Source organism: Ruditapes philippinarum, unplaced genomic scaffold, assembly GCF_026571515.1.
Source record: "Ruditapes philippinarum isolate M1 unplaced genomic scaffold, ASM2657151v2 ctg4878_1_1_1_1, whole genome shotgun sequence".
NCBI classification, from domain to species: domain Eukaryota; kingdom Metazoa; phylum Mollusca; class Bivalvia; order Venerida; family Veneridae; genus Ruditapes; species Ruditapes philippinarum.
Window position 1 is genome coordinate 119,688 of NW_026862602.1, and position 25,318 is coordinate 145,005.

General features: G+C 33.7%; 1 protein-coding gene across 1 annotated transcript; it reads right to left on the reverse strand.

Moving 5' to 3' along the window:
* LOC132719537 (A disintegrin and metalloproteinase with thrombospondin motifs 20-like) lies at positions 1 to 25,075 on the reverse strand (the record flags this gene model as incomplete). The annotated part of the gene is given in 3 exon segments (XM_060703313.1): positions 1 to 228; positions 2,461 to 2,580; positions 24,908 to 25,075. Coding segments are annotated over 3 exon segments (494 nt in total), but the record flags the coding sequence as incomplete, so codon positions are not given.
* Between the last annotated feature and the right edge of the window lie 243 nt (positions 25,076 to 25,318).

The following is a 25,318-nucleotide window of genomic DNA, read 5'->3' on the forward strand; positions in this document are numbered from 1 at the left end:
AAGTACAATTAAAATAAATATATCAACATATCGACATAATGCCTGAATAAAATTGATATAAAAACAAACAGAACAATAACGCGGGGCTAACTTGCACTCGGCTCGATTTAGCGGTCGTTGTAGTATAAATAGCTGTAGTAGTTGGGGTACAGGTTTGGCAACATTTCGAAAAATCATCGATGCAATGACTCATAGTACAGTCAGTATATTCATCACCCCAAGGACAACCTGAAATAAACAATAGTCAACAAAACATAATAGCCTGATTTACCTATAATATCTTTTTAAACTCTATAGCAATTTTCAATAACACTAGTTTACATTTCACTTGTAAAGTTTATTCACAACTTGTCGCAAACGCGGCATTAGGATGTGATAAATGGATGATATTTGCTGAGTGTAAGTTCAATACTGAATTTATCGAACGAGTTGAATAAATACGAGTTGAATCCGAGCATATATTTTAATGTGACGATTGTAAGATCTGCTTACATGTATTTGCGTTTAGATGATGTATTGTAATCTTTTTTTCTTCTTTTTTTTTGTGAACAAGGAGCTTTGCTCAAGTCCGAAAAATATAGATAAAATTAATATTTTGTTCTGTAACGTTTATTTATATTGAATGATTATACGAGAATATTTACATTACTTTAAATGAGAGGACACAAATATGGATATAATTTTTATGTAATTATTTCTAATGGTAAACATGTGCAAATATTTTGACGTGACGTCATTTGCATTACATAATCATAGAGTTAAGACGCGCACTAAAACGTTAGCGTTTTACTAATAAAGGCCTGTCAAAAAACCGATTCTTTTTCACTCCGAACGATCTTTAATTTTGGTATATGATAAATAGAATATTAAATTCGTGTAAGTTCATTACTTAATCTATTGAACTCGTTGAATAAAATAAAGTGAATAAAATGATATAATGCTTGCCAGAGGCTAGTTTAATATATAGAGGATATTCAAGTTTTTTTTATATAGAAACTGGAGTGTTATGAAAATAAAAATTTCCTCAGTGGTGGTAGCCACGAGTGAAATATGATGATTATTTTCGTGAACACGAGAATTTCATATGTCACTCGTGGCTGCGCCAACCGTGAAATATACTTTTTGTTACCCATTCGGTGACATGTATTCAGATCTTACACTGAACTAAACAAATGTTCTTTTAATTATATGCAAAGAAACGTTTAAAAAGACATTTTAACCTAATAGTAAATGGAAAGTGTGCCAAATAATAATACAACGTGACGTCATATACGACATCACGTCAGTAAGATTGTTTTCCTCCCACAAGATGAAAATAGGAAAAACTTGAATTATCTGTTTATTATATACATTTTGCTCTTCTGGCATTACAATTTGAAAGACTTTCCCTTGAATTTTGTATTCTGACAGAATTTAGAAAAAAAACGTGTTCCAGCAAGACACCAATAAAAAAACCTGAACATTACTTCACAGTCAAACATATTTTTCACAGTGAAAATATGGAAAATGAAAGGCACATTTTATTTCATCAATATTAAGAGGATATTTTTTCGTTTAAGTGAAATATGGAATATATTTTCACGAAACATGATAAAATGCGAAAAAAATAACCTTTTTATTTAATTTCATTATCAAAGAAAAATGGTTACGCACCCCCTTGCTTGCTACACAACTGCAATTGTACAGCGCGCAGTAATATAATTATTGTCTTGTTTTGCACGCGATATTTAGCGCTAAATTGTGACGTCACATAAACAACTCTAAAAACGTCTGTACAGTGTAAATGACTGAATTAAAGATATTGGTGTTCGGATTAATTTTCTTAGTTAGACCATTTTCTATCATTCTAGATAGTTTTCAAAACGAAATTCAACAAAAAGTTGTTTTGTATTTATCAGATTTTTCGAACAAAATTGCGAAAGAAGTCCATTTAAATAAATATGAGTTTTGACTCCGCCAACTTTCATATTTATATTGCATATAAATTTTTAAAAAATATGAAATATATTTGACTGATATAGCACCATATTTCATGGGTAAAATTAAATAATTCTCAATATTCTCAAGTATATAATAAAATATTATACAACTCGTTCAATAAATTCAGTATTAAACTTATACTTATTCAATTTGATGTTTACAATACGAAGAATGCTGTCACAACACGTCACCTTAGTGAATTAAGAGGTTAACTGTCTTTTAATATCAATTGGAGTTAATCCGTTTCAGCACTAAGGTGATGATACGTTGTGTCAAGTGTTTGAACCTTTTTTTAGAGAATATGTAATCCTATTTTTTTTAGAAAGTTTCAAACACTATTGTTGATTGAGGAACTTTGCAATAACTTTTATACAGACAAGTATCCTACTAATTACAGACATCTTAACATAGCTTAAAACAGTACGTTATAGAAAGGTTAAACGTAAATACAAAATAGGAAAAAAGTGAAATTTGTTTTACCTGGAATATCTAATCGTATATCTTGGCATGTTTTACAGCAAGTTTCTAAGTTACCAGTATTTCGACACAGTTGTAATGACATTCCTACACAATATGACTGTTTATCTCCATAGTCACAATCTAAAAAGAAATAGAGGATATTGAATTAGTGTAGTTTAATACTAATTCTAACACAACCCGTATTTTCCCTATTGAACATAGAAGAACCAAAAGTGTGTGTTATTATGCTATAAAGTCACTGCTTGACGTTCTATATCTAGATTTATCACATAAACCGCGGCGCAGGAGTGTAATAAAGCCATTTAATAAAAACGATATTTCACTAGACGATATTACACTAGTGTAATAACACTTTGACGTCACGTCATTTGCGCTAGAAACATCGCGTTAAAGCGCGCTAATGTGAGCGTTACACTAAAGGCGCGTCAAAAAAAAAGACACTTGATAACAGTTTACCGTTCTTATTTCATATAATAATAATAAGTGATAAAAAGAATATTATATTCGTGTAGATTCAATACTAAATTTATTGAACTCGTTGAATAAAACAATATTATGCTAGCCAATATCATTTTATTCAACTCGTTCAATAAATTTAGTATTAAACCTACACTCATTCAATATCCTCTATATGTGACGTAATCATTATACACGTGACGTAACCACTAAAAAATGTGACGCGCTGAAAATAAGTACGGAAACAAATCAGGCGCAATTTTGCTTAATATCAGGTACAGCAGCATTTATTTGTTGATGTCGTGTTAGAATCGAAATAATATATCCAAATCGGTGATTTTATCGAACATCACTGTTTGTCGTTCGGATGCGCATCATTATATCACTCGGGCTACGTCCTCGGGATATAATTCGTCGCATCCGAACTCCAAACAGTGATGTTATTGAGCGATAAAATCACTGTTTGGGATACATTATTTCTTAAATATATTGAACGAGTTGTATAAAATCATATTATGCGAGCCTCTGGTGAGCAAAATATTGTTTTATTCAACGAGTTCAATACATTTAGTATTGAATCTACACGAATATAATATTTTATTTAATTTTATCCATGAAATATGGTGCTATATCAGTCAAATATATTTCATATTTTTTAAAAATAAATATGAAATAAAAATATGAAAGTGGGCGGAGTTAAAACTCATATTTATTTTAAGGGACTTCTTTCGCCATTTTGTTTGAAAAATCTGATTAAAAAACAACTTTTTGTTGAATTTTGCTTTGAAAACTATCTAGAATGATAGAAAATGGTCTAACTAAGAAAATTAATCCGAACACCAATATCTTAAATTCAGTTATTAACGCTATACAGACGTTTAAACAATTGTTTACGTGACGTCACAATGTAGCGCCAAATATCGCGTGCAAAACAAGACGCAATAATATATTACTGCGCGCTGTACAATTGCAGTTGCGTAGCAAGCAATAGGGTTTGTAACCATTTTTCTTTGATAATGAAATTAAATAAAAAGGTTATTTTTTCGTTTTTCGTGAAATATGGTATATAATATCACTCAACATGATAAAATGCCACATATTTTCACTCGCCGTCCCGGCTCGTGAAAATATGTGGCATTTTATCATGTTGAGTGAAAATATATTCCATATTTCACTCAAACGAAAAAATATCCTCTTACCATTTATCACATATATAAAAAAAGATCAGTAAATTGTTAAAATGAGTAATTTTTTAATCACTCGCCTATAATGCAACGATAACATTAGCGCGCCTTTAATAAGGCTATGTTTCTATATAGCGCAAATGACGTCACGTCAAAGTGTTATTACACTTAGTGTAATATCGTTTTTATTAAATAGAGGATATATGTTTATTTCAGGTAAAATCGGAATATATTTCACCGAGTGAGCACCAAAAGGTATATTTCACGAGTGGCGCAGCCACGAGTGAAATATGAACTTTTTGTGTTCACGAGGTGAAATATAGCGGGTATTTCGATCTTACATTAAACTAAACAAATTTTCTTTTTATTTTATGCAAAGAAAGGTATAAAAAGAAATTTCTGATAAATAGATATCAATGGCGAAAGAAGTCCCTTAAAATAAATATTAGTTTTGACTCCGCCAACTTTCATATTTTATTTCATATTTAAAAAAAAAAAATATGAAATATATTTGACTGATATTAAGAGTTGAGTGAAAATGTATACCATATTTCACGAAAAACGAAAAAATAACCTTTTTATTTAATTTCATTATCAACGAAAAATGGTTACGAACCCCCTTGCTTGCTACGCTACGCGCAATTGTACAGCACGCAGTAATATAAATGCGTCTTGTTTTGCACGCGATATTTGGCGCTACATTGTGACGTCACGTAAACAACTCTTTAAACGTCTTTACAGCGTGACTGAATTAAAGATATTGGTGTTCGCATTTATTTTCTTAGACCATTTTCTATCATTCTAGATAGTTTTCAAACCGAAATTCAACAAAAAAATGTTTTGTATTTATCAGATTTTAAAAAAGAATGGCGAAAGAAGTCCCTTAAAATAAATGTGAGTTTTGACTCCGCCCACTTTCATATTTATATTTCATATTTATTTTTAAAAAATATGAAATATATTTGACTGATATAGCACCATATTTCATGGGTGAAATTAAATAAAGCACCATATTTCATGGGTAAAATTAAATCATAAGACTGAGGATATATTTTTTATTTGAGTGAAATATATACCATATTTAAGGAAAAACGAAATAAATAACCTTTCTTATTTTATTTTATTATCAAAGATAAATGGTTAAAATCCCCTTGCTTGCTTCGCACCTGCAATGGTACAGCGCGCAGTAATATATTAAGTCTTAAACACACGCGATGTTTGGTTGCTACATTGTGACGTCACGTAAACAACTATTTAAACGTCTGCACAGCGTCTATAATGACTGAAATAAAAGATATTGGTGTTCGATTCATTTTCTTAGTTATACCATTTTGTGTGTGTGTTTTTTTTCAATCTGGGTATGCACTGTAGAGGATATTGAATAAGTGTCAGTTTAATACTGAATTTATTGAAAGAGTAGAATAAAATATATAGAGAATATTGAATGTGTGTAAGTTCAATACTGAATTTTGTGAGCTTCTGGCGAAAAAAATCAGTAATGAACTTACACGAATTTAATTGATGCGAAAAAATTAACCACTTAGGCCTACGGCCTTCGTGGTCAATTCCTACGCATCAGAACTCAAAACCGGTGTTAAATAGCAGATATACACCTCTCAGGCCGATGTTATTTCGATTCTATCACGACAAGCAATTATCATAGTATTGCAACTACCGGTTAGAACCCCAGCAACATTCTGAAGGGCCATTGGCCATTCACTTATGTTTCTATTTTAAGTAAATTTGTTTAAAAAGTTCTTTAAAAGTGATCACAGGAAACAGTTTTTATGTACAGACAGACAGACTAAAGGACACTCTAAAGTTATTTTTTTAACATCCCTGTTATCAAAATATAACATTTTTAAAAGCAAAATTTTAAAAAGGAGATAACTCTTGAAAAAGATGCAAGATGTCATACATGATGTGAGTGTAACAAAGAACAATTAGTAATGAAGGTATGAATAATGAATTTTTATTTTGAATTTGAAGTAAATGAAAGTTAAAAGAACGAATAGGAAAAAATAAAAGTTAAAGGAGGAGATCGATTTTTCTGGAAATATGGATGCTAGATTTATAAACCTTGTCATAATTATTACTATGATGTGGGAGTTTGAAGAAAATCCTAACATGATTAAAGAAGTTGGAGTAAAAATTACCAAGTTCAAGTTCAAAAGGGGCTTAATTCTTGAAATAGTCTTGCTAGAGTATTGAACTTTCTCACAAAAGTTGAGTGATAATAAGAAACATTTATATGAAGTAGATACATTCAGAAAAAAAGAAGTTATTAAAAAAAAAAAAAAAACAATATTTTTTCATGAAAATTTTAAGTTCAAGGGAGGTAATTCTGATAAATTTTGTCCTAGAGTTGTAAACCTTGGCACATATGATGTGGTTGATGACTAGCAACTTATATTTAAAGTTTGAAGAAAATACCTTAAGAAATAAAGAACTTATAGTGAAAAAACTTAATAACTAGAATCAGAAATCTTGAAATTCAGTCTATTTGTTGCCATAGCAACCAGAATTTCCAAAATAGGAAGATAAGAAAAAGATGTTCATAATTTCCATACTGCCATCTACCCATATGTCAAATTTCATAAAAATATTTTCAATATTTTTTGCGTTACAGGATCCAGGTTATGTGTAAAATTTGCCATATTTTCAGTCTATTTGTTGCCATAGCAACCACAATTTTCAGTATAGGAAAAAAAGAAAAAGACGTGCATAATCTCCATAATGCCATCTATCCATATATCAAGTTTCATAAAAATATTTTCAGTACTTTTTGCATTACCGTGGGATCCAGGTTATGTGTAAAATTTGCCATATTTTCAGTCTATTTGTTGCCATAGGAACCAGAATTTTCAGCATAGGAAAAAAAGAAAAGAACGTGCATAATCTCCATACTGCCATCTATCCATATATTAAGTTTCATAAAAAATTTTCAGTACTTTTTGCGTTATCGCGGGATCCAGGTTATGTGTAAAATTTGCCATATTTTCAGTCTATTTGTTGCCATAGCAACCAGAATTTTCAACATAGAAAGAAAAGAAAAAGACATGCATAATCTCCATACTGCCATCTATCCATATATCAAGTTTCATTAAAATATTTTCAGTACTTTTTGCGTTATCGCGGGATCCAGTTTTGTGGACGGACGACTGACGGACGGACAGACGGACGGACGGACAGACGGAGGGTAAACCTAAAGTCTCCTCCGGTAAACCGGTACGGGACTAATAAAATAAGGAAGATCACTAACGTTATTTTTTCAAGCGGAAATAACTTCCGGTGCCGATTTTCGTATAACGCTGTTCGATTTTCGCACCCTACTGTTGCAAGGATAAAGAAAATATTAAACAAAATAAATAATATGAAAAAAAAGTTATTTTATCAAGTTTTCACCAATAAAAACGTACGTCGTATTGTGTTTATATCAGTGCCCCATTTATCATTCTGGTATGTATGAAATGACGTCAGCTTGTTTATGAATGAGTTGTTTACTTAGGATGACGTCATTACGCTGCTTACGGATTGGCGCCGTTTATTTCGGTATTGTATGAATAGAAAACATTATAAGAACTAACAAGAGCCGGTTGAACCGGGTGATGCTCCCCGAATAGGTTTTGGACACAGGAAGGTATACCTCTTGTTGTGCACAGACAAAGTTCAAAGTGTAAAAACAACCCAAATATTGTGCACAACACATTGTCTCAATATGGTGATCATTTTTGTGAAATAGTTGTAAAATCCGACTTCAAATAACGAAGTAATGCGCCGGACATGATTTTGCTGCAAGGTCATGCTGTGACCTTGACCTTTAAGGTAGTGACCCAAATGTTGCATGCAGCACGTCGATTCAATATGGTGATCATCTCTGTGAAATAGTTGTTAAATCCTACTTCCAGTAACAAAGTTATGGGCCGGACACGATTTTGCTGCAAGGCCATGCCGTGACCTTGACCTTCAAGGTAGCGACCCAAATGTTGCTCATGACACAATATCTCATTGTGGTGATCATTTCTGTGAAAGAATTGTAAAATCCGACTTCAAATAATTAAGTTATGTGCCGTACACGATTTTGCTGCAAGGTCATGCTGTGACCTTGACCTTCAAGGAAGCGACCCAGATGTTGGGCCCGACACATCATCTCAATATGGTGATCATTTCTATGAAATATTTTAAAAATCCGACTTCAAATAACAAAATAATGGACCGGACACGATTTTGCTGCAAGGTCATGCTGTGACCTTGACCTTCAAGGTAGGGACCCAAATGTTGCGCGTGACACGTCATCTCAATATGGTGATCATTTATGTGAAAAAGTTTTAAAATCCGACTTCAAATAACAAAGTAATGGGCCGGACACGATTTTGCTGCAAGGTCATGCTGTGACCTTGACCTTCAAGGTAGCAACCCAAATGTTGCACGAGACACATCGTCTCAATATGGTGATCATTTCTGTGAAATATTTTTAAAATCCAACTTCAAATAATGAAGTTATAGACCGGACACGATTTTGCTGCAAGGTCATGCTGTGACCTTGACCTTCAAGGTAGCGACCCAAATGTTGCGCGCGACACATCGTCTCAATATGGTGATCATTTCTATGAAATATTTTTAAAATCCGACTTCAAATAAAGTAATGGGCCCGACACGATTTTGCTGCAAGGTCATGCTGTGACCTTGACCTTCAAGGTAGCGACCCAAATGTTGCTCATGACACAATATCTCATTGTGGTGATCATTTCTGTGAAAGAGTTGTAAAATCCGACTTCAAATAATTAAGTTATGTGCCGTACACGATTTTGCTGCAAGGTCATGCTGTGACCTTGACCTTCAAGGAAGCGACCCAGATGTTGGGCCCGACACATCATCTCAATATGGTGATCATTTCTATAAAATATTTTAAAAATCCGACTTCAAATAACAAAGAAATTGACCGGACACGATTTTGCTGCAAGGTCATGCTGTGACCTTGACCTTCAAGGTAGGGACCCAAATGTTGCGCGTGACACGTCATCTCAATATGGTGATCATTTATGTGAAAAAGTTTTAAAATCCGACTTCAAATAACAAAGTAATGGGCCGGACACGATTTTGCTGCAAGGTCATGCTGTGACCTTGACCTTCAAGGTAGCAACCCAAATGTTGCACGAGACACATCGTCCTCAATATGGTGATCATTTCTGTGAAATATTTTTAAAATCCAACTTCAAATAATGAAGTTATAGACCGGACACGATTTTGCTGCAAGGTCATGCTGTGACCTTGACCTTCAAGGTAGCGACCCAAATGTTGCGCGCGACACATCGTCTCAATATGGTGATCATTTCTATGAAATATTTTTAAAATCCGACTTCAAATAAAGTAATGGGCCCGACACGATTTTGCTGCAAGGTCATGCTGTGGCCTTGACCTTCAAGGTAGCGACCCAAATGTTGCGCGCGACACATCGTCTCAATATGGTGATCATTTCTATGAAATATTTTTAAAATCCGACTTCAAATAAAGTAATTGGCCCGACACGATTTTGCTGCAAGGTCATTTTTCAGGTAAAATGTTCCGACACATTGTTCAATATGGTGATCATTTCTGTGAAATATTTTTAAAATCCGACTTCAAATAATGAAGTTATGGACCGGACACGATTTTTGCTGCAAGTCATGCTGTGACCTTGACCTTCAAGGCAGCAAATGTTGGGCCCGACACATCGGTCTCATATGGTGATCATTTCTGTTTTTAAAATCCGACTTCAAATAATGAAGTTATGGACCGGACACGATTTTGCTGCAAGGTCATTGTGTAGCTTGACCTTCAATAAGGACCCAAATGTTGCGCGCGACACGTCGTCTCAATATGGTGATCATTTCACTTTTATAAATCCGTCAAAGTAATGGGCCGGACACGATTTTGCTGCAAGGTCATGTGACCTTGACCTTCAAGGTAGAAACCCAAATTGCAGTCATCTGGTGAAATATCAATATGTGATCATTTTTTGTGAAAATCCGACTTCAAATAATGAAGTTATGGACCGGACACGATTTTGCTGCAAGGTCATGCTGTGACCTTGACCTTCAAGGTAGCAACCCAAATGTTGGGCCCGACACATCGTCTCAATATGGTGATCATTTCTGTGAAATATTTTTAAAATCCGACTTCATAATGAAGTTATGGACCGGAATGCTGTGACCTTGACCTTCAAGGTAAGCGAACCCCCAAAATCATATGGTGAAGTTATGGACCCGGACACGAATTTTTCGGGGAGCATAAAAATATAAATAAAAATGATTTTTATTGTTGCTTTAAAAGACCTTGTTAACTATATAATCGAGGGCGAAAACATAAAAGCCGCATATACAAGTAGTCTCTAACCAGTGTTTATTGGCAGTTTAACACCGTTTTTTTTTCCTTCTTTGTATATAGTGACAAGATCACATGGAGTGATAGAATATTCTATTGATCACAAACCGTTTAAAGCGAAAAAGTCATTGGCGCGCCTATAGTATAACGCTAACATTAAGTGCGTCTTTACACTAGGTTTGTTTAACCCAAATGACGTCACGTCAAAATATATGTACGGCCGTGCAATACCAATTTTACAGAGTCGCAAAAGCGGAACGGGAATGTGATAAGTAGAAGATATTGAATGAGTGTAGGTTTAATACCAAAGTTATTGAACGTGGTGAATAAAATCATATTATGCGAGCCTCTGGTGAGCATTATATTGTTTTATCACATAAACCGCAGCGCAGGAGTGTAATAAAGCCATTTAATAATCAAAGCACAGAAGGCGCTGAATTTGTTTGGGTCTCAGAATATCAGAAAGGAGAAGGTTGTGAGATTATAAACCAATTTGTTTTTGTAAAGTGCCACCAATGCTTTCCAGCGTTTAAATTGTAGTAAATTGACTATGAGACTAATTTAAACACTGATATTCAACCCAATGTTTATTTGACTTAAACAATTAGAAAAAAAAAATTGCCTTAACTGGGATTTGAACTCCAGACCTCTCGCTTCCTAAGCGAGCGCGCAAAGCCCTCGGCCACGGTGAAGTTATTTGTTAACAGTCTGAAGAAAACTATAATATTCTATATTAGGGTTTGTAACGACGCTAACTGTTGTTTAACACAGATGTAAATAATCATGGAGCTTACTATAAGCATGTATATCTATAAAGAATCAAACAATATTAGAAATCTTTGACCATTCGGGAATTATTTTACTTGAAAATTAATGCGCCTGTAATTTGACCATCTTTACGCAGTGATATCCCCTGAATTTTTCGGCGTACATATAAAGGGAAGTAACCGCTTCAAAAAAGCGGACTACTTTCGGCACTGTGCATTAGAGTCTGAAATTTCGCTACCATTATTTGTTTGGTCTGACGACCGAAACAAATAAAAACGATATTACACTAGTTTATTTTATGCTTTTCAGTGGATAACTGATTTATCCGTAAATTTATATTCTACCAATTCTAACAATAACAGACTGTTTAAAGAAAAGCAAAGCTGAAATTGATAAATAACTTAAATGTCAAAAGTAATAAAAAGAAGAAAAATTCTATTCATTCAAACTCCAATCACCAAATATCGTCTCTAAAAATTTTTTGTTTCATTTTTACAGTATGAAAAATACATTCCTTCCGCATGCAAAACTGCTCTTGATGACATCTCGGCATATTTAAGTATCCTAATAGCAATTACTGCCGTATGCTTTATGAAAACTTGAAAAGCAATGACAGCAATCAGCCGAATGAATAAGTAAACAGCCCAGTGTTCGTGTGGCAGCCTTTGAACAATTCCAAGTTTTCCATTTTCCTAGCCGCTTTTTGAATGTTTTCACATCTGTCAACACTTATTATTTGTCTGTTACAATCCTCAAATAAGTTTTCTTTCTTTTAAAAAGGTATCCAAATGATATCCCTCTGAATCAAACATAATTATTTTCCTCCCGTGAAATACACAACTTTTAAAAATGGCGGCCGCTTACATTTAACAAAGCCAGGTCTAATATTTTGTTTGTTTGTTTCTTTCATTTTACGCCTTTTCCCAACAGTATATTAGTCATATAGGCGAGTAGTTCCTAACCATCGTTCCTGGAGAGTTACACTAGTACAAGACTACCTTCCTCCGTGCTAAACTACCAAAGCATCATTCGAGGATCGAACCCACGCCAGTGAGGTAATTGCATAAGAAGTCATCGACTCTAACCCCTCGACCACGGAGGCTGTGACAGGTCTAATATAAATTCGCAGTAAGTAACAGAAATATGGACGAATGGTTGGACTTTTCTCATATTAGAATTGTTTGTTTTTATTATTAAAACAAGCGATCATTAATATTTTTTTTATTAAAATGAATTATATCACCGTCATTTAATATTGATTGTCGAACTTATTTTTCAGCTCAAGACTGTTTGTATTTTATGAAAAATTCCGACTATATTAATATTTTCAGCGGTTATTCAAGACAGAATGGGCATGAATGCTTAGATGACGACGACGACATATTACAACTTTTTAAAGTCAGTGGTTTCAGCTAATATACAAATATGTAAAAGAAACAATGAATTTGAGAGAAGAAGCCGTACGTTACCACGATAAAACGGTGGAAAATTCTCTCGCTTCGAATCTGGTGACGCGCATTTCAGATGAAGTACGGGACGAAACATCATGAAACAATATCCTGTATGCCAGGAAAATTGTGTAGAAGGTTATTTTATGTACCTTTAGACAAGAACATCACGCATTTCAGAAGAAAGGGAAAAACTTACTTTTCGGCTGCATCCGCCATCTTGTTTGTTTGGGTAACGAACAGCGTGATTTTCCCCCTTGAACCTACACTCATTCAATATCCTCTAGTTATTCAACAAAATAAATACATTTAGTGTTGAATCGGCAAGAATAAAGTCCGAGCGGGATCATAGGCCCCGCGAAGGCTGTAGCGCTCTTAGATTAAATGTATGACGTGGATAAAATAAATGAAGTGACATTCAAAATTATAATATCTAACGAGTCTGGGAAAAATCCTCAGTTAATAGGGCGCTGCCATTTTCAAATCCCTTTAGGCAAGTACGCGGAAGCCCGGTCCCACGAGGGCTGTAGCGCGCTTAGATAAGTGTATGACGTGAATAAGATAAAAGAATTCTAACACAACCCGCATTTTTCCTTATTGAACATAAAGAACCGAAAGTCTGTGTTATTATGCAAAAAAAAAACAAAAACAAAAAAAAAAACACTGTTGACGTTTCATATTTACTATATTTACACATGACGTAATCATTATACATATGACGTAACCACTAAAATGCGACGCACTGAAAATAAGTACAGAAACAAATCAGGCGCAATTTAGCTTAATATCATGCATGACAGCATTTATTTCTTGATGTCGTGTTAGAATCGAAATAATATCTCCAAATCGGTGATGATATCGCATCAGAAATCCACACAGTGATGTTATTGAGCGATTAAATCACTGTTTGGATATATTATTTATAAAATCACATTAAAATCAATGAAGATTATAGCGAGCTCGAAGAGCAGGCCTGCTTCGCAAAGCAAGCTTAACGGTAACGCGAGTATCTGCTACATAGTGATGGTTTTAATAACTTTCGCCGGAAGTGCTGCAAAATTATGGGTTATTGACCAGTCGCAACTTTTCGAACTACAATATAACGATAAGAGCCGAGAATTTTTGAAAGAAAACGGATGCGTAGACTGGTATCCTGTGCACTTCTATGGGAACCATAATAAGCAGGAAACCACAATGAAAAGAAGCAGTGCATAAAATACCGAATTGTAGTTATAAAACGGAAAATGTAAATTTATGGTGTTGAGTGAATTGTGCAGCCAAAAGTGTGCATTTCTAAGTGTATCAAAACATAAAATGTGAAGCCCCCAATGGCTTCAGATTATAATTTACTATAATTTCTGTCAAAGAGCTCGCTTTGAGGCCTTGCCTTATTCATATTATCAAACTAGTTTGAGAAAAATCCTTAGTAAATTGGGCGAAGTCATTTTGAAATCCTGGTGAGCTTAATATAGATATCAGGGTGCTTTTGAGCGTCTACATAATTGAGACTATTGCTAGAAGACGCATTCCAAATAACACTTCTGGTAAAAGTATTATTCAGAAAATAATCATGCTTATCATTTTTAAGAACTGCAGTTACTATGATAAACATAAAAACTAACTTTTACATATCCATTTTGATACAACACATTTAAAATATAACGTAAAAACAACAACTGTGCTTAGAGATTAAATGGTGGACAGGATTTTCCAAATTACGTGGCTGTCGTGCTCCTTGCCTTCGCTACACAGAGTGTACCCACTCAAATAACTGTGAGGAGTTCGGAGGATTTCGGAAATATTCGGAGAACTCCGGTGTTAGGTTGAATTCGTTCAATTCATTCGTTTCTGTTTAAGGTACACAATTTGATTTTACTTATTTTCGAAGTGCAAGAATAAGAGATTAATACACGGCAGAGAAGGGCCGGAAGGTGATAATCGACCCGCAAAATGAATAATGGCCCCGAGCCGAGGGCTTCAGCCCGAGGGCATCATTCATTTCAGGGCCGATTATCGCTTTCTGGCACAACTATGACGTGTATTAATGTCTTTAATACACTTGGTAGATCTAATAGTAGCATTTTTTTCTAAAAGAAATACTTTGATATTTCTTTCGTTGAAATTCCTGTCTGTACTTCTACTGTACTGTACAGTTACTTCCACAGAGTTGTTTACTTTTTATGTGTACACTAGAATCTAGAAGCAAGTATTATTTTCATATTTTTTTCAGAATCAATTTGTCGTATTATCGTATTATTTCTTTAAATTTCAATAGATCTAGTTTAAAAAAACTGTGTTTGTACGAAATACGCTTAAGCTCTCATAATAAAATCGATTCGTGCTAAAAACCTACTTTCACTTTTACAGTTAACTGTTTGATGACGTAAAATCTGACGTCATTGTTTCAGTTTGTGCACGTGCATTAGTTCTGCGGGCTGATAACAAGTTCTCTGCCCCGGGCCGGAAACTCATAATAGGTCACGTGACACTCATAATCAGTTGAAATCATGGGCAATTTTGTTACTATTTATAGTAACAAGTGTATTAAAGATCTTTTATACATGTATGATAAACATGTAATGTTTGATATTAAAGTATCAAATCTTAATCAATAAGAGCTTTCCGCGCCATAGGTAGCACCTTATTTCAAATTATTCTATTTGTCACATAATAAAATAAGAACGGTAAACTGTTAAAAAAAATTTTTTATGACGAGCCTATAGTGTAACTTTAACGCAACTGTATGTTTTTATATAACGCAAATGACGTCACGTCAGAGTGTTATGAACTAGTGCAATATCGCTTTTTATTTAATTTTAAGGTGCTATATCAGTCAAATATATTTCATTTTCGTTTAAAAGAAATATGAAATATAAATACGAAAGTGGGCGGAGTCAAAACTCATATTTATTTTCAGGGACTTCTTTCGCCATTTTCTTTGGAAAAAAAAGATCAATTAAAAACTTTCTGTTGAATTTTGTTTTGAAAACTATCTGAAATGATAGAAAATCCTTTAACTAAGAAAATTTATCCGAACACCAATATCTCTTATTCAGTCATAACCACTGTACTGACGTTTAAAGAGTTGTTCACGTGACGTCACAATGTAGCGCCAAACAGCGCAAGCAAAATCAATAAAAACAAGATCGCTATTTCAATGTCGCAAACCGATTCAATTTCACATTTATTTTGTCATTAATACTCTGTATTTCGTTTGAAAAACATAAAATGAAATTAAATACACAATAATTTTATGTGTATTGAACCGCGTGACGCATATATCGATAAGAATCATTATATATTACTGCGCGCTGTATATTTACAGTTCCGTAGCAAGCAAGGCGGCTGTAACCATTTTTCTTTGATAATGAAATTAAGTAAAAAAGTTATTTTTTTTGTTATTCGTGAAATATGGTATAATTTTTCACTCAACATGAGAAAATGCCACATATCTTAAAGTTTACTCTCCATTTCGGCTTGTGAAAATATGTGGCATTTTATCATGTTTCTTAAAATATATTCCATATTTCACGCAATCGACATACTCTTACTATTAAATGGCTTTATCAAATAAACGTGGCGCTTTCGCGACTCCGTAAAAATGGTATTGCAAGGACGTGCATATATTTTGATATGATATCATATGCGTTATACAAACATGTAGCCTTAACACTGCGATATACCGTACCCCGAATATTGATCGATATTATGAGGACTTTCATCCCATTTCGCGACTTTGAACGGGGAACGAAGGTAAGTTCAGCGACGATATTTTCCAAACTAATGGCTATTTCATTTAACTCAACGGGTTTTGAATATCTAGAGGTATTGTTCTAGCTCTAAAAGACGTAAAAGTATTACAGGTATTTGTAAAATTGATTAAACTACCCCTAAACGATCCGCTGCTCACTAGAAAATACTGACCGCGATACTGTAGAATCGTAAGAAATTATTATATTACCAATGTAAAAAAATGAATCGAGCATTTTTTTTATTCACAATCCAAGTATGCTTTGTCTAAACTTCAAGCAAAAAGTGTGAAAGTACAAAAAGATACAAGCCAAAAAAGATACAAGAAAGTGTACCGAGTATTGCTTTTAAGTGTACAGAGTATTGCAAAATAACCCAACTTTAGTGAACAGTGTATTGCAAAACAGAATGAGCACATTTGTATGGAAAATCGATATATTTGTTTGATTTTCACGTCTGTTTATCGATTCCATTTCCATGTACTGTTTATATGATATTTATTCAAATATTTCAGAAACAATGCATTTTCAGTGGTATTACTGTTCTTTTCCTACTGGCAAATACAGAGATTTAATATCCCATTTGATTGAAAATCACACTACGGGTGAAATAAAGTGTGTGCAGGGTCGGAAGCAGGGTCGGAAGCAGGGTAGAACCATCAAAGTTGACGATAAAAATCTTCAAATACATGTCTCAAGAAACTGTGATCAAGGAGACCCATCTCTGAAAAGAAGAAGCATAACAAAACATATTTAGATGATATTAATAATAGGTTTTTACAGTGCAAGTTTGTCTAATGACACTCTTAGTAAAAATATTGGCTCGAGTGCTTACGCCGTCCAAGCATGCCGGTATCGTCTTAATTTTTTACTGCATGAGCATTGCGAAAAATGGCTGTTTTCATTGAATTAAGCCTATTGTTACAATTTCAAACTGTTATGAAAATATTTAAAAAATGCTTCAATACTGATCAAACTGGGCACAAATGTTGACTGGACCATAGCCTGTGGAAAAGCATGCTCAATTTTAAATTTCCAGTTACCATGGCAACGGGGGACGTTTCAAAATCACCAAAAATCTCTATTTTGCGTTGTTTTTTCCCATCAAAACTGATTTCAAGGTGCAGCAAATTCTCAATTGATTCGGAAAAAGTCTAAGGTTTTCGGCGTTGATTACACGGTACCTTTAAATCGACCTGAGGCCATTTTAGCCCCCCTCCCCACAAGTCCCAAACTTCTCGGCGATTATAGCGACTACTGTCCCACTTCAAACCCCCCAAACAGAAGGGGGCACATCCCCCTGTGGCACCCCCTTGATGTACCTTTTTAATGGGAGGTGTCGCCGAAAAAGTGATCACTCTTTTGAACAACATTTCTCAAACGAAAAAAACAGTGTTTGGAGCCTAAATAGCGCATGTTTTACACGTTTTGAGACATCAAAAGGGGGTAGGGTGTAAAGCCTTCAAAACACTCCTTTATGAGCTTTTAAAGAAAATAACCTTTTTATTGCATCTGCTGCCTTTTATCATAATCTTATCAAAATCCATTATTCGGTTTTTTGAGCAGTACCCACTCGGCAGTCATACGGTAACACATTGCTAAAGCCGTAACAAATTTCACGTGCAGACGGTCTGCCGTTGCTAGAGTGCAGGTGTAAAATGACCGAAAGTTACCTTTTTATGGATTTTTGGTTTAGTAGGAAGTCGGTTAATATTAGATATTGGCACAATTGCTCAATATCGTCTAATATTGACAATCTTGAGGCAGCATTAATGCAGTTTGGATGCATTTTTTTTACTATTTAAAGTAAGATATGCAATAATTATTAACAAATTCTGGAAAGGTAGATCCTTCGATAGCAAACGAGAACTTTTTAAACACAGAAAATTGCTGAGTTCGTTCGTTCGTTTTTCAAGTGCAGGAATGAGAACTGGATTATTCGCAGATGTCAAGTAAAGTACCTCCGAACTCTGCATATTTTGCACATATAGTGTAAATAAGTATACACAATAAGAAATATTTAAAATTAAATGTAGGAAATACTCTGTGTTTACTACTTGCATTTACTCTATATTGATAACCAATACTCGTTACACTAAAAAGCAATACTCGTGACACCGGCGGGCAACTCCAACGCAATACTCGGTACACTGACATGTGTATTTATTCTCAAAATGCACTGTCATCTGAGGTTCTATTGTTGATTGAACATTTACAACATAAACATTATCATCATTATCACATTTCACTCGATTCAAGTTTTTCTTTTAAGGAAGTATATGCACAAAAACATCAAATTTGACTGATCCGAGCTCATTTATCACGTGAGCAAAGAGACGAATTTTACCTCCTAATTACATTTCAAAGCTATTTCTCAACATTTTTGGGTTTTCAGTAACTAGAGAAATTATCGAAGTATTTGTTTTTCTATAAAATTTATATCAAACCAATTCAAAATGACTAAATATCGTCACTGAACTTACCTTCTTTCCTCGTTCAAAGTCGCGAAATGGGATGAAAGTCCTCATAATATCGAGCAATATCCGGGGTACGGTATACCGCAGTGCTTAAGACACGCTAAATGTTGGCGTTATACTATAGGCGCGTCAATGAAAAATGTTATGTTTTACTTTAAACAGGTTTTATTTTTGGAATGTGACAAAAATATCATTATATCTGTGTAAGTTTATTACTTTATTTATTGACGGAATTATATTATGTGAGTTCCTCAATAAAGTCAGTATTAAGCTTACATAGCTCGAGGTGATAACGAGACTCCACGTGATTTTGTCACTATAGACAAAGAAGAAAAAAGCGGTGTTAAACTGCCAATAAACACTCGATTTTGTTCACCATCGATTTTACACTTTACAAAGCATTTTAAAGCAACGATAAACTAGAATTGTGTCCATAGGACACGGGTGCCCCACACTCCGCTGTTTTGCCAATCTTATGACTTTAGGTCAAATATATTTAGGCTACATGTGCTAAATACTTTTTGAGATATGTGGGACACAAAAGCAATAAATCTAAAAATATTAAATATATCCACACAAATGCTTTTTGAGTTACGTGCGACACAAGTTGAAAATTGTAAATTTTTACTAAATCAAGGGCAATAAACTTTAAAAAAAACTAAATATATCCACACGAAAATACCCAGGTGCACAACTGCACATGCTGATCAATATTTCTCTAAAGATGCATGATTCTTGGTCAAATACTTTTTGAGCTACGTGCAACACAAACGAGAACGGACGAATGGACGTACGGACGGACAAGGGTAAATCTAAATGCCCCCCCCCCCTCTAATGTGGGGGCACAAAAAGCATTTTTAATTTTCAGTTCTTATAAAGTTTTCTTTTCATACAATACCGAAATAATATCTCACATACACTAACACCAAGGATTTGATCCATATCAGTTTATTATTCTAACACTCACGTGAATTTGTCACTACAGACAAAGAAGGAAAAAAACCGGTGTTAAACTGCCAATAAACACTCGTTAGGGACTACTTGTATATGCGGCTGTTATGTTTTCACCCACGATGATATAGTTTACAAAGCCTTTTAAAGCAACAATAAAAAACATTTTTATTTATATTTTCAGTTCTTATTATGTTTTCGTTTCATACAATACCAAAATAATATTTCACATACACTAACGCCACATATTTGATTTATATCAGTTCATAAATATTTTAACAAAACGGCCCCAATCCGTAAGCAGCGTAATGACGTCATCCTAAGTAAACAACTCATTCATAAACAAGCTGACGTTAATTCATACATACAGAATGATAAATGGGACACTGGTGTGACACAATACGACGTAAGTTTTAATTGTTGAAAACTTGATAAAATAACGTTTTTTTTCTTATTATTTCTTTTCTTTAATAATTTCAATATCTTCGCAACAGTAGGGTGCGAAAATCGAACAGCGTTATACAAAAATCGGCACCGGAAGTTATTTCCGCTTGAAAAAATAACATTAGCGATCTTCCTTATTTTATCGTGTTAGAATCGAAATAACATCGGCCTGAGAGGTGTATATCGGCTATTTAACACCGGTTTTGTCGTTTTGATGCGTAAAAATTAACCACTCAGGCCTACGGCCTTCGTGGTCAATTCCTACGCATGAAAACTCCAAACCGGTGTTAAATAGCCGATATACACCTCTAAGGCCGATGTTATTTCTTAAATAAATATTTTGACAAAATGGCGCCAATCCTTAAGCAGCTTAATGACGTCATCCCAAGTATAAAACGCATCCATAAACGCTGACGAAATCTGCTCAAACGGTACCCTCTTTGCAAATGCACAGGTCATATTCTCTGCTAAAAACAAACCTGCGATGGGTAACAATCCAGTAAAATTTCAATGTAATTGAAAGGAAAGGAGGTATGACACGTAGAAAAGATGTATACCAAGGAACACTAGAATATTTTATTGATGTGCTGATTTGTCATGTGCCCGTTTTTCATGTACTGCAACTTCATAATAAGCTACAAAAAATCGACATGTCTTGCCTCGCCAATCACCTCGACATATTTCTCGGACTGATATGAACCTGTGGCTTGATTATATATGCATCATACTTATTTAATATGTTCATTTACATATCATCTTCGGACAAATAGCAGTATATTGTCAAAAATAAATGTAAAATTCATTAAAACACCCTACTTTCGGTTTTGCTGCGGCACGGGCTACCTCTCTTCATTTGAATTTTAATCACAGGTACCCTCTCATTTTTTAACATAGGTACCCTCAAGGCACGACATATGCTTTTATTTGCGTTAATCGTTAACTATGTAATATTTACATAAAAATAAGAAATATTACATACCTAACGATTATCGTCTGCTTTAATATACCTCACAGTGACTATAGTCTGTCCCTTCAAATTTGAATATTCCATTTTTTATTTGATATAATAGTAAAATCATTTAAATTAATGTCATGTTAACCCTGACGTCAATATTTCTAGGTATGTTTTTCATATTTCTCATCAAGTAAGTTATATGGTCAAAATGTTGAAATTATATTTTTTCCCGTTGACTTACGTTGTAACCTGACGTGACGTCCATTTTAAAATGGCGGCGCCCATACAGACGTCATTTAGGGTTCGTCTCACAATTAGCGTGAAATTTTCATCATTTATTATAAAAATTTGATTATTCTTATTTATTTATTGATCAATAGCTAAATGTTATCATTAAAAAGCAAAATGAGAACAAAGGTGGCGACAAAAAGGCAATTTTACTAGCAAACCATTATTTAAAATAATCAAAATCATTTGAAATGAAAATATCAGTAACCGCTTTATAAATTCTAACACATAAAGATGTATATAACTTACATGATAATTATACTGTCGTATTTTATATTCTTTTTAAGAGGAAAAGAGCAATGAAGTGATTTGATTAGATAGGTTTTCAATCAAGAGCGTATTTTGAATACCGCAAGGCGTCGTAGGGGAACGGGAACACTACCTGGAAGACTATAAAAATGGTTCTTCGCTAATAAATGTTTAATTTACATAATTCTGTTGTTGTCTCAATTCTGTCCATCACGTCTATTTAAAAATAATTAAATTGACCAGGTTCGATGGGATACAAAAATATGTTACCCTTCTTATTTCGGGTGCGATGTTCACGGGTTCGCTAAACTTTCCATAGGTTTCAACTTTCACAAGAAATCGCCAACAAATAGTATATTATCATGCCAATTCTGACAAGAAATGAACAGAAAGGAGAACTGATTCACTATACGTTCAGCATTGGTTTGCTTGTAACCACAGTGTCTACTTTAACTAACTCCCTCGCTAATGATAGAACACAGACTCGCGTTAATGCGAGGAAAATGTAAATTATAAGAATATAATATCATTCTTTCTAGTTTGAGCAATCAAACGTAGTCCTATATACTTTAAGCTCGTAAATACAGATTTAACTTTCCGTCTCTCAAGTCAACAAAATGTCCAGAAATACCGGCAGTGATTTGATATTATTAAGAATATACGTTCAATAGGCAACAATAAGTGTGAACTCAAAGTGTTACATATTATGTTAATATGAATGGGAGATCGAGTCAAGAGAAACACCGAGTGACGTCCTCAATAATTTAAGCCTTCCTAAAATTTGAAAATATTCAGTGAAAAAACAATAGCATTTTTTTCGCGGGAGAAAAAATACAGCGTATTGTATATTTTGTATCTAAAAGAGAAGGATTTACAGAAGTCTTGTATAACGAGATAATATATAGGGGAATCATTTCTGAAAAATATATAAAATAGTTTAAAAACATACAATCAAAACGAAGGTTATATGTAATTAATGGAAGAAGTATTGTACTGCCATATAGATTCATGTCATTAAGTGTGTTTAAAATTATTTTAATGTTTTCAAAAGTTTTATTATTAATATATGAATTGAAGGTGTAATTTTTAACAGTTAATTTGCAAAATATGGGTACATACAAAAAATATTTAAAATGCCATCAAGACAAATTTATCTCAACGCTTAAAATTATCTGTATGAGGTTACATATGCCTAACCGCCCTCTGTCAATGCCGCAACTGGAATCATCCATAAAAAGCGCAAGGCATTTTTGTTACCTCATATATTTCGTAAATTGTTGTTGACGTAATAAAGTTTTTTCGTCAGGAATTTCAAGAGTTAAAAACATTGTGATGTTGACAACTAAAATTTATGGGCCGAATTGTGGATTTGGAACATGCTAAATTATGATGTGTTTCATTTACATATTTCGTTAGCTAACCCAGATAACTCCACAAATTGTTCAACAATTTTTTAATAATGAGACGGATTAACAGTTTAAAATTTTGAATCATCATAAGTGTAGGAATTATGTCATTCAGGAGTTTTGAAGTAAAAGAATGGGATCTACGGAACTGGATAGAAACTGGCAATGAAGGAATCTTCAGAATGCAAATTTGTCGTGACGTTTATAAAGATCTATTTCGAAATGCATAGGGATTCTGTTCAGCTTAAAAATAAGTGCAAATTCTAGATCTACTCCATGTGACTCGATGTTCTATAAATCTTGTTGCTTATGTTTCAATTTAAAGTTTTCCATCATGCATTGCAACTAAACTGTTACATCTTGTAGATACAGCTTTGTAAAATAGTCAAGAAACGACCCCGAGAACCTCATGTATATTTTAGAACCATGACACGTGCTTTCTCCCGTTCATCTTCAAATGAAGAGTACTTCGGCAATGGCTACGGAAAATGAACAGCAGAGATTTACCATAGAGAAATCAAAATTTGATTTCACAAGAAGAGTTGACATTTTAGAGAAAAACTCTGAAAAATCTCGAGGGTGACTTTTACTAGTTTACAAAAATAGTTTAATTTTTATTCAACCTCGTTTTGTTTATTCATACCAGGCAAAAGTTAAACAATTTAGAAAATACATATGCGTCATTATATTTTTAATTACTCGAAGCGATGCGTTGATGACATCAAACTGTAGTATTTTATTTTTTTGTTAGGTTGTTCTGATTTATTATAACTTTTTGTCTTAGCAGATATCTGACTCAATCTTGCTTCGTTTGTTAGAAATATAGTTTAATATTGATATATCAAATTTTGAAATTTTCTGCCGATGGGCCAAAATCGACCCAAAATGTACCTAGCCCTTTAAATAATGAAAATATTTATGAAAATAAAAAAATAAATAATGAAAATAATTATTAAAAAACAACAACAACAACAACAACAACAACAACATAAAGGTAATCAATAAATTCAGGCCATCCATTTTTTAAAACTATACAAAATTTGGCAAAAGGCACCATAATGATTATGCTCAAAATGAAAAGACAAAAATCGTCCTCTGACAATGACTACACCATCTGAGCATTAAAAAAGAACAAAACATGGTACCCTTAGCAACAAGAGCTGTCACAGGAGACAGCGAAGCTCCACTAACAAAATACTGGACCCAGTAAGGAAGACAAAATTATAAAAGAAAACTCAATTATGTATGATTAAGTATCAAATTAGATCTATGGTAAAAACATAATATTTGTTAACATAAATTCAAAGTTCAAGGGAGTTAAATTTGAAAATAGTCTAAAGTTATGAACCTTGTCACATAAGTTGTGGTTGATAATAATGTACATACATTTGAAGTATGAAGTTGATCCCTTAAGAAATAAAGAAGTAACAGTAAAAAATAGTATTTTTTAAGGAAAATTCTAAGTTAAAGGGGTAATAAATCTGAAACTATTGTAGCTACAGTTATGAACCTTGTCACATAAGATTTGGTTGATGATAAGAAACATATATTTGAAGTTTGAAGTTGATACCTTAAGAAATGAAAATGAAAAAGTGAAAAATATTTTACTTCACCAAAACTGCGGCCGCGATTAGGACAGCTCTCCATATTCTTCGTATAGTCGAGCTAAAAATGCGTTATATATTGTGTAAATCATAGCAAAAACATACCTACATACGCCCTGTTATTTTTCTTTATAGCTTCACAAGTAGCACAGCAGTCTGCTCTGATTTGTTCACGGTAACAATTGTAAGTTGTTGCAGGAGATCCAAGAAGATCGGAACAACCAGATTTTTCTTTCGGAACAATGTAAGGGGTATCTCCATATGGACACGCTTCTGCTCAACAAATATTTTAACTTAATAGTTTGAGATATACATGTACGTTTGTCAACAATATGGTACCTACTTTACTGTAAAGGACATTGTATAAATATAAGAACAAAAATTAACAAGGTAAAGCGACGTTTACAAAAAGCAGCCGTTGACACAAAACAGCCACTACGGCTGGTTACAGTGAGCACCGGAACAATGCGAAGAAAATAGTTCCCTTATAAAACTCTCATTGCCATCTCATTTTCA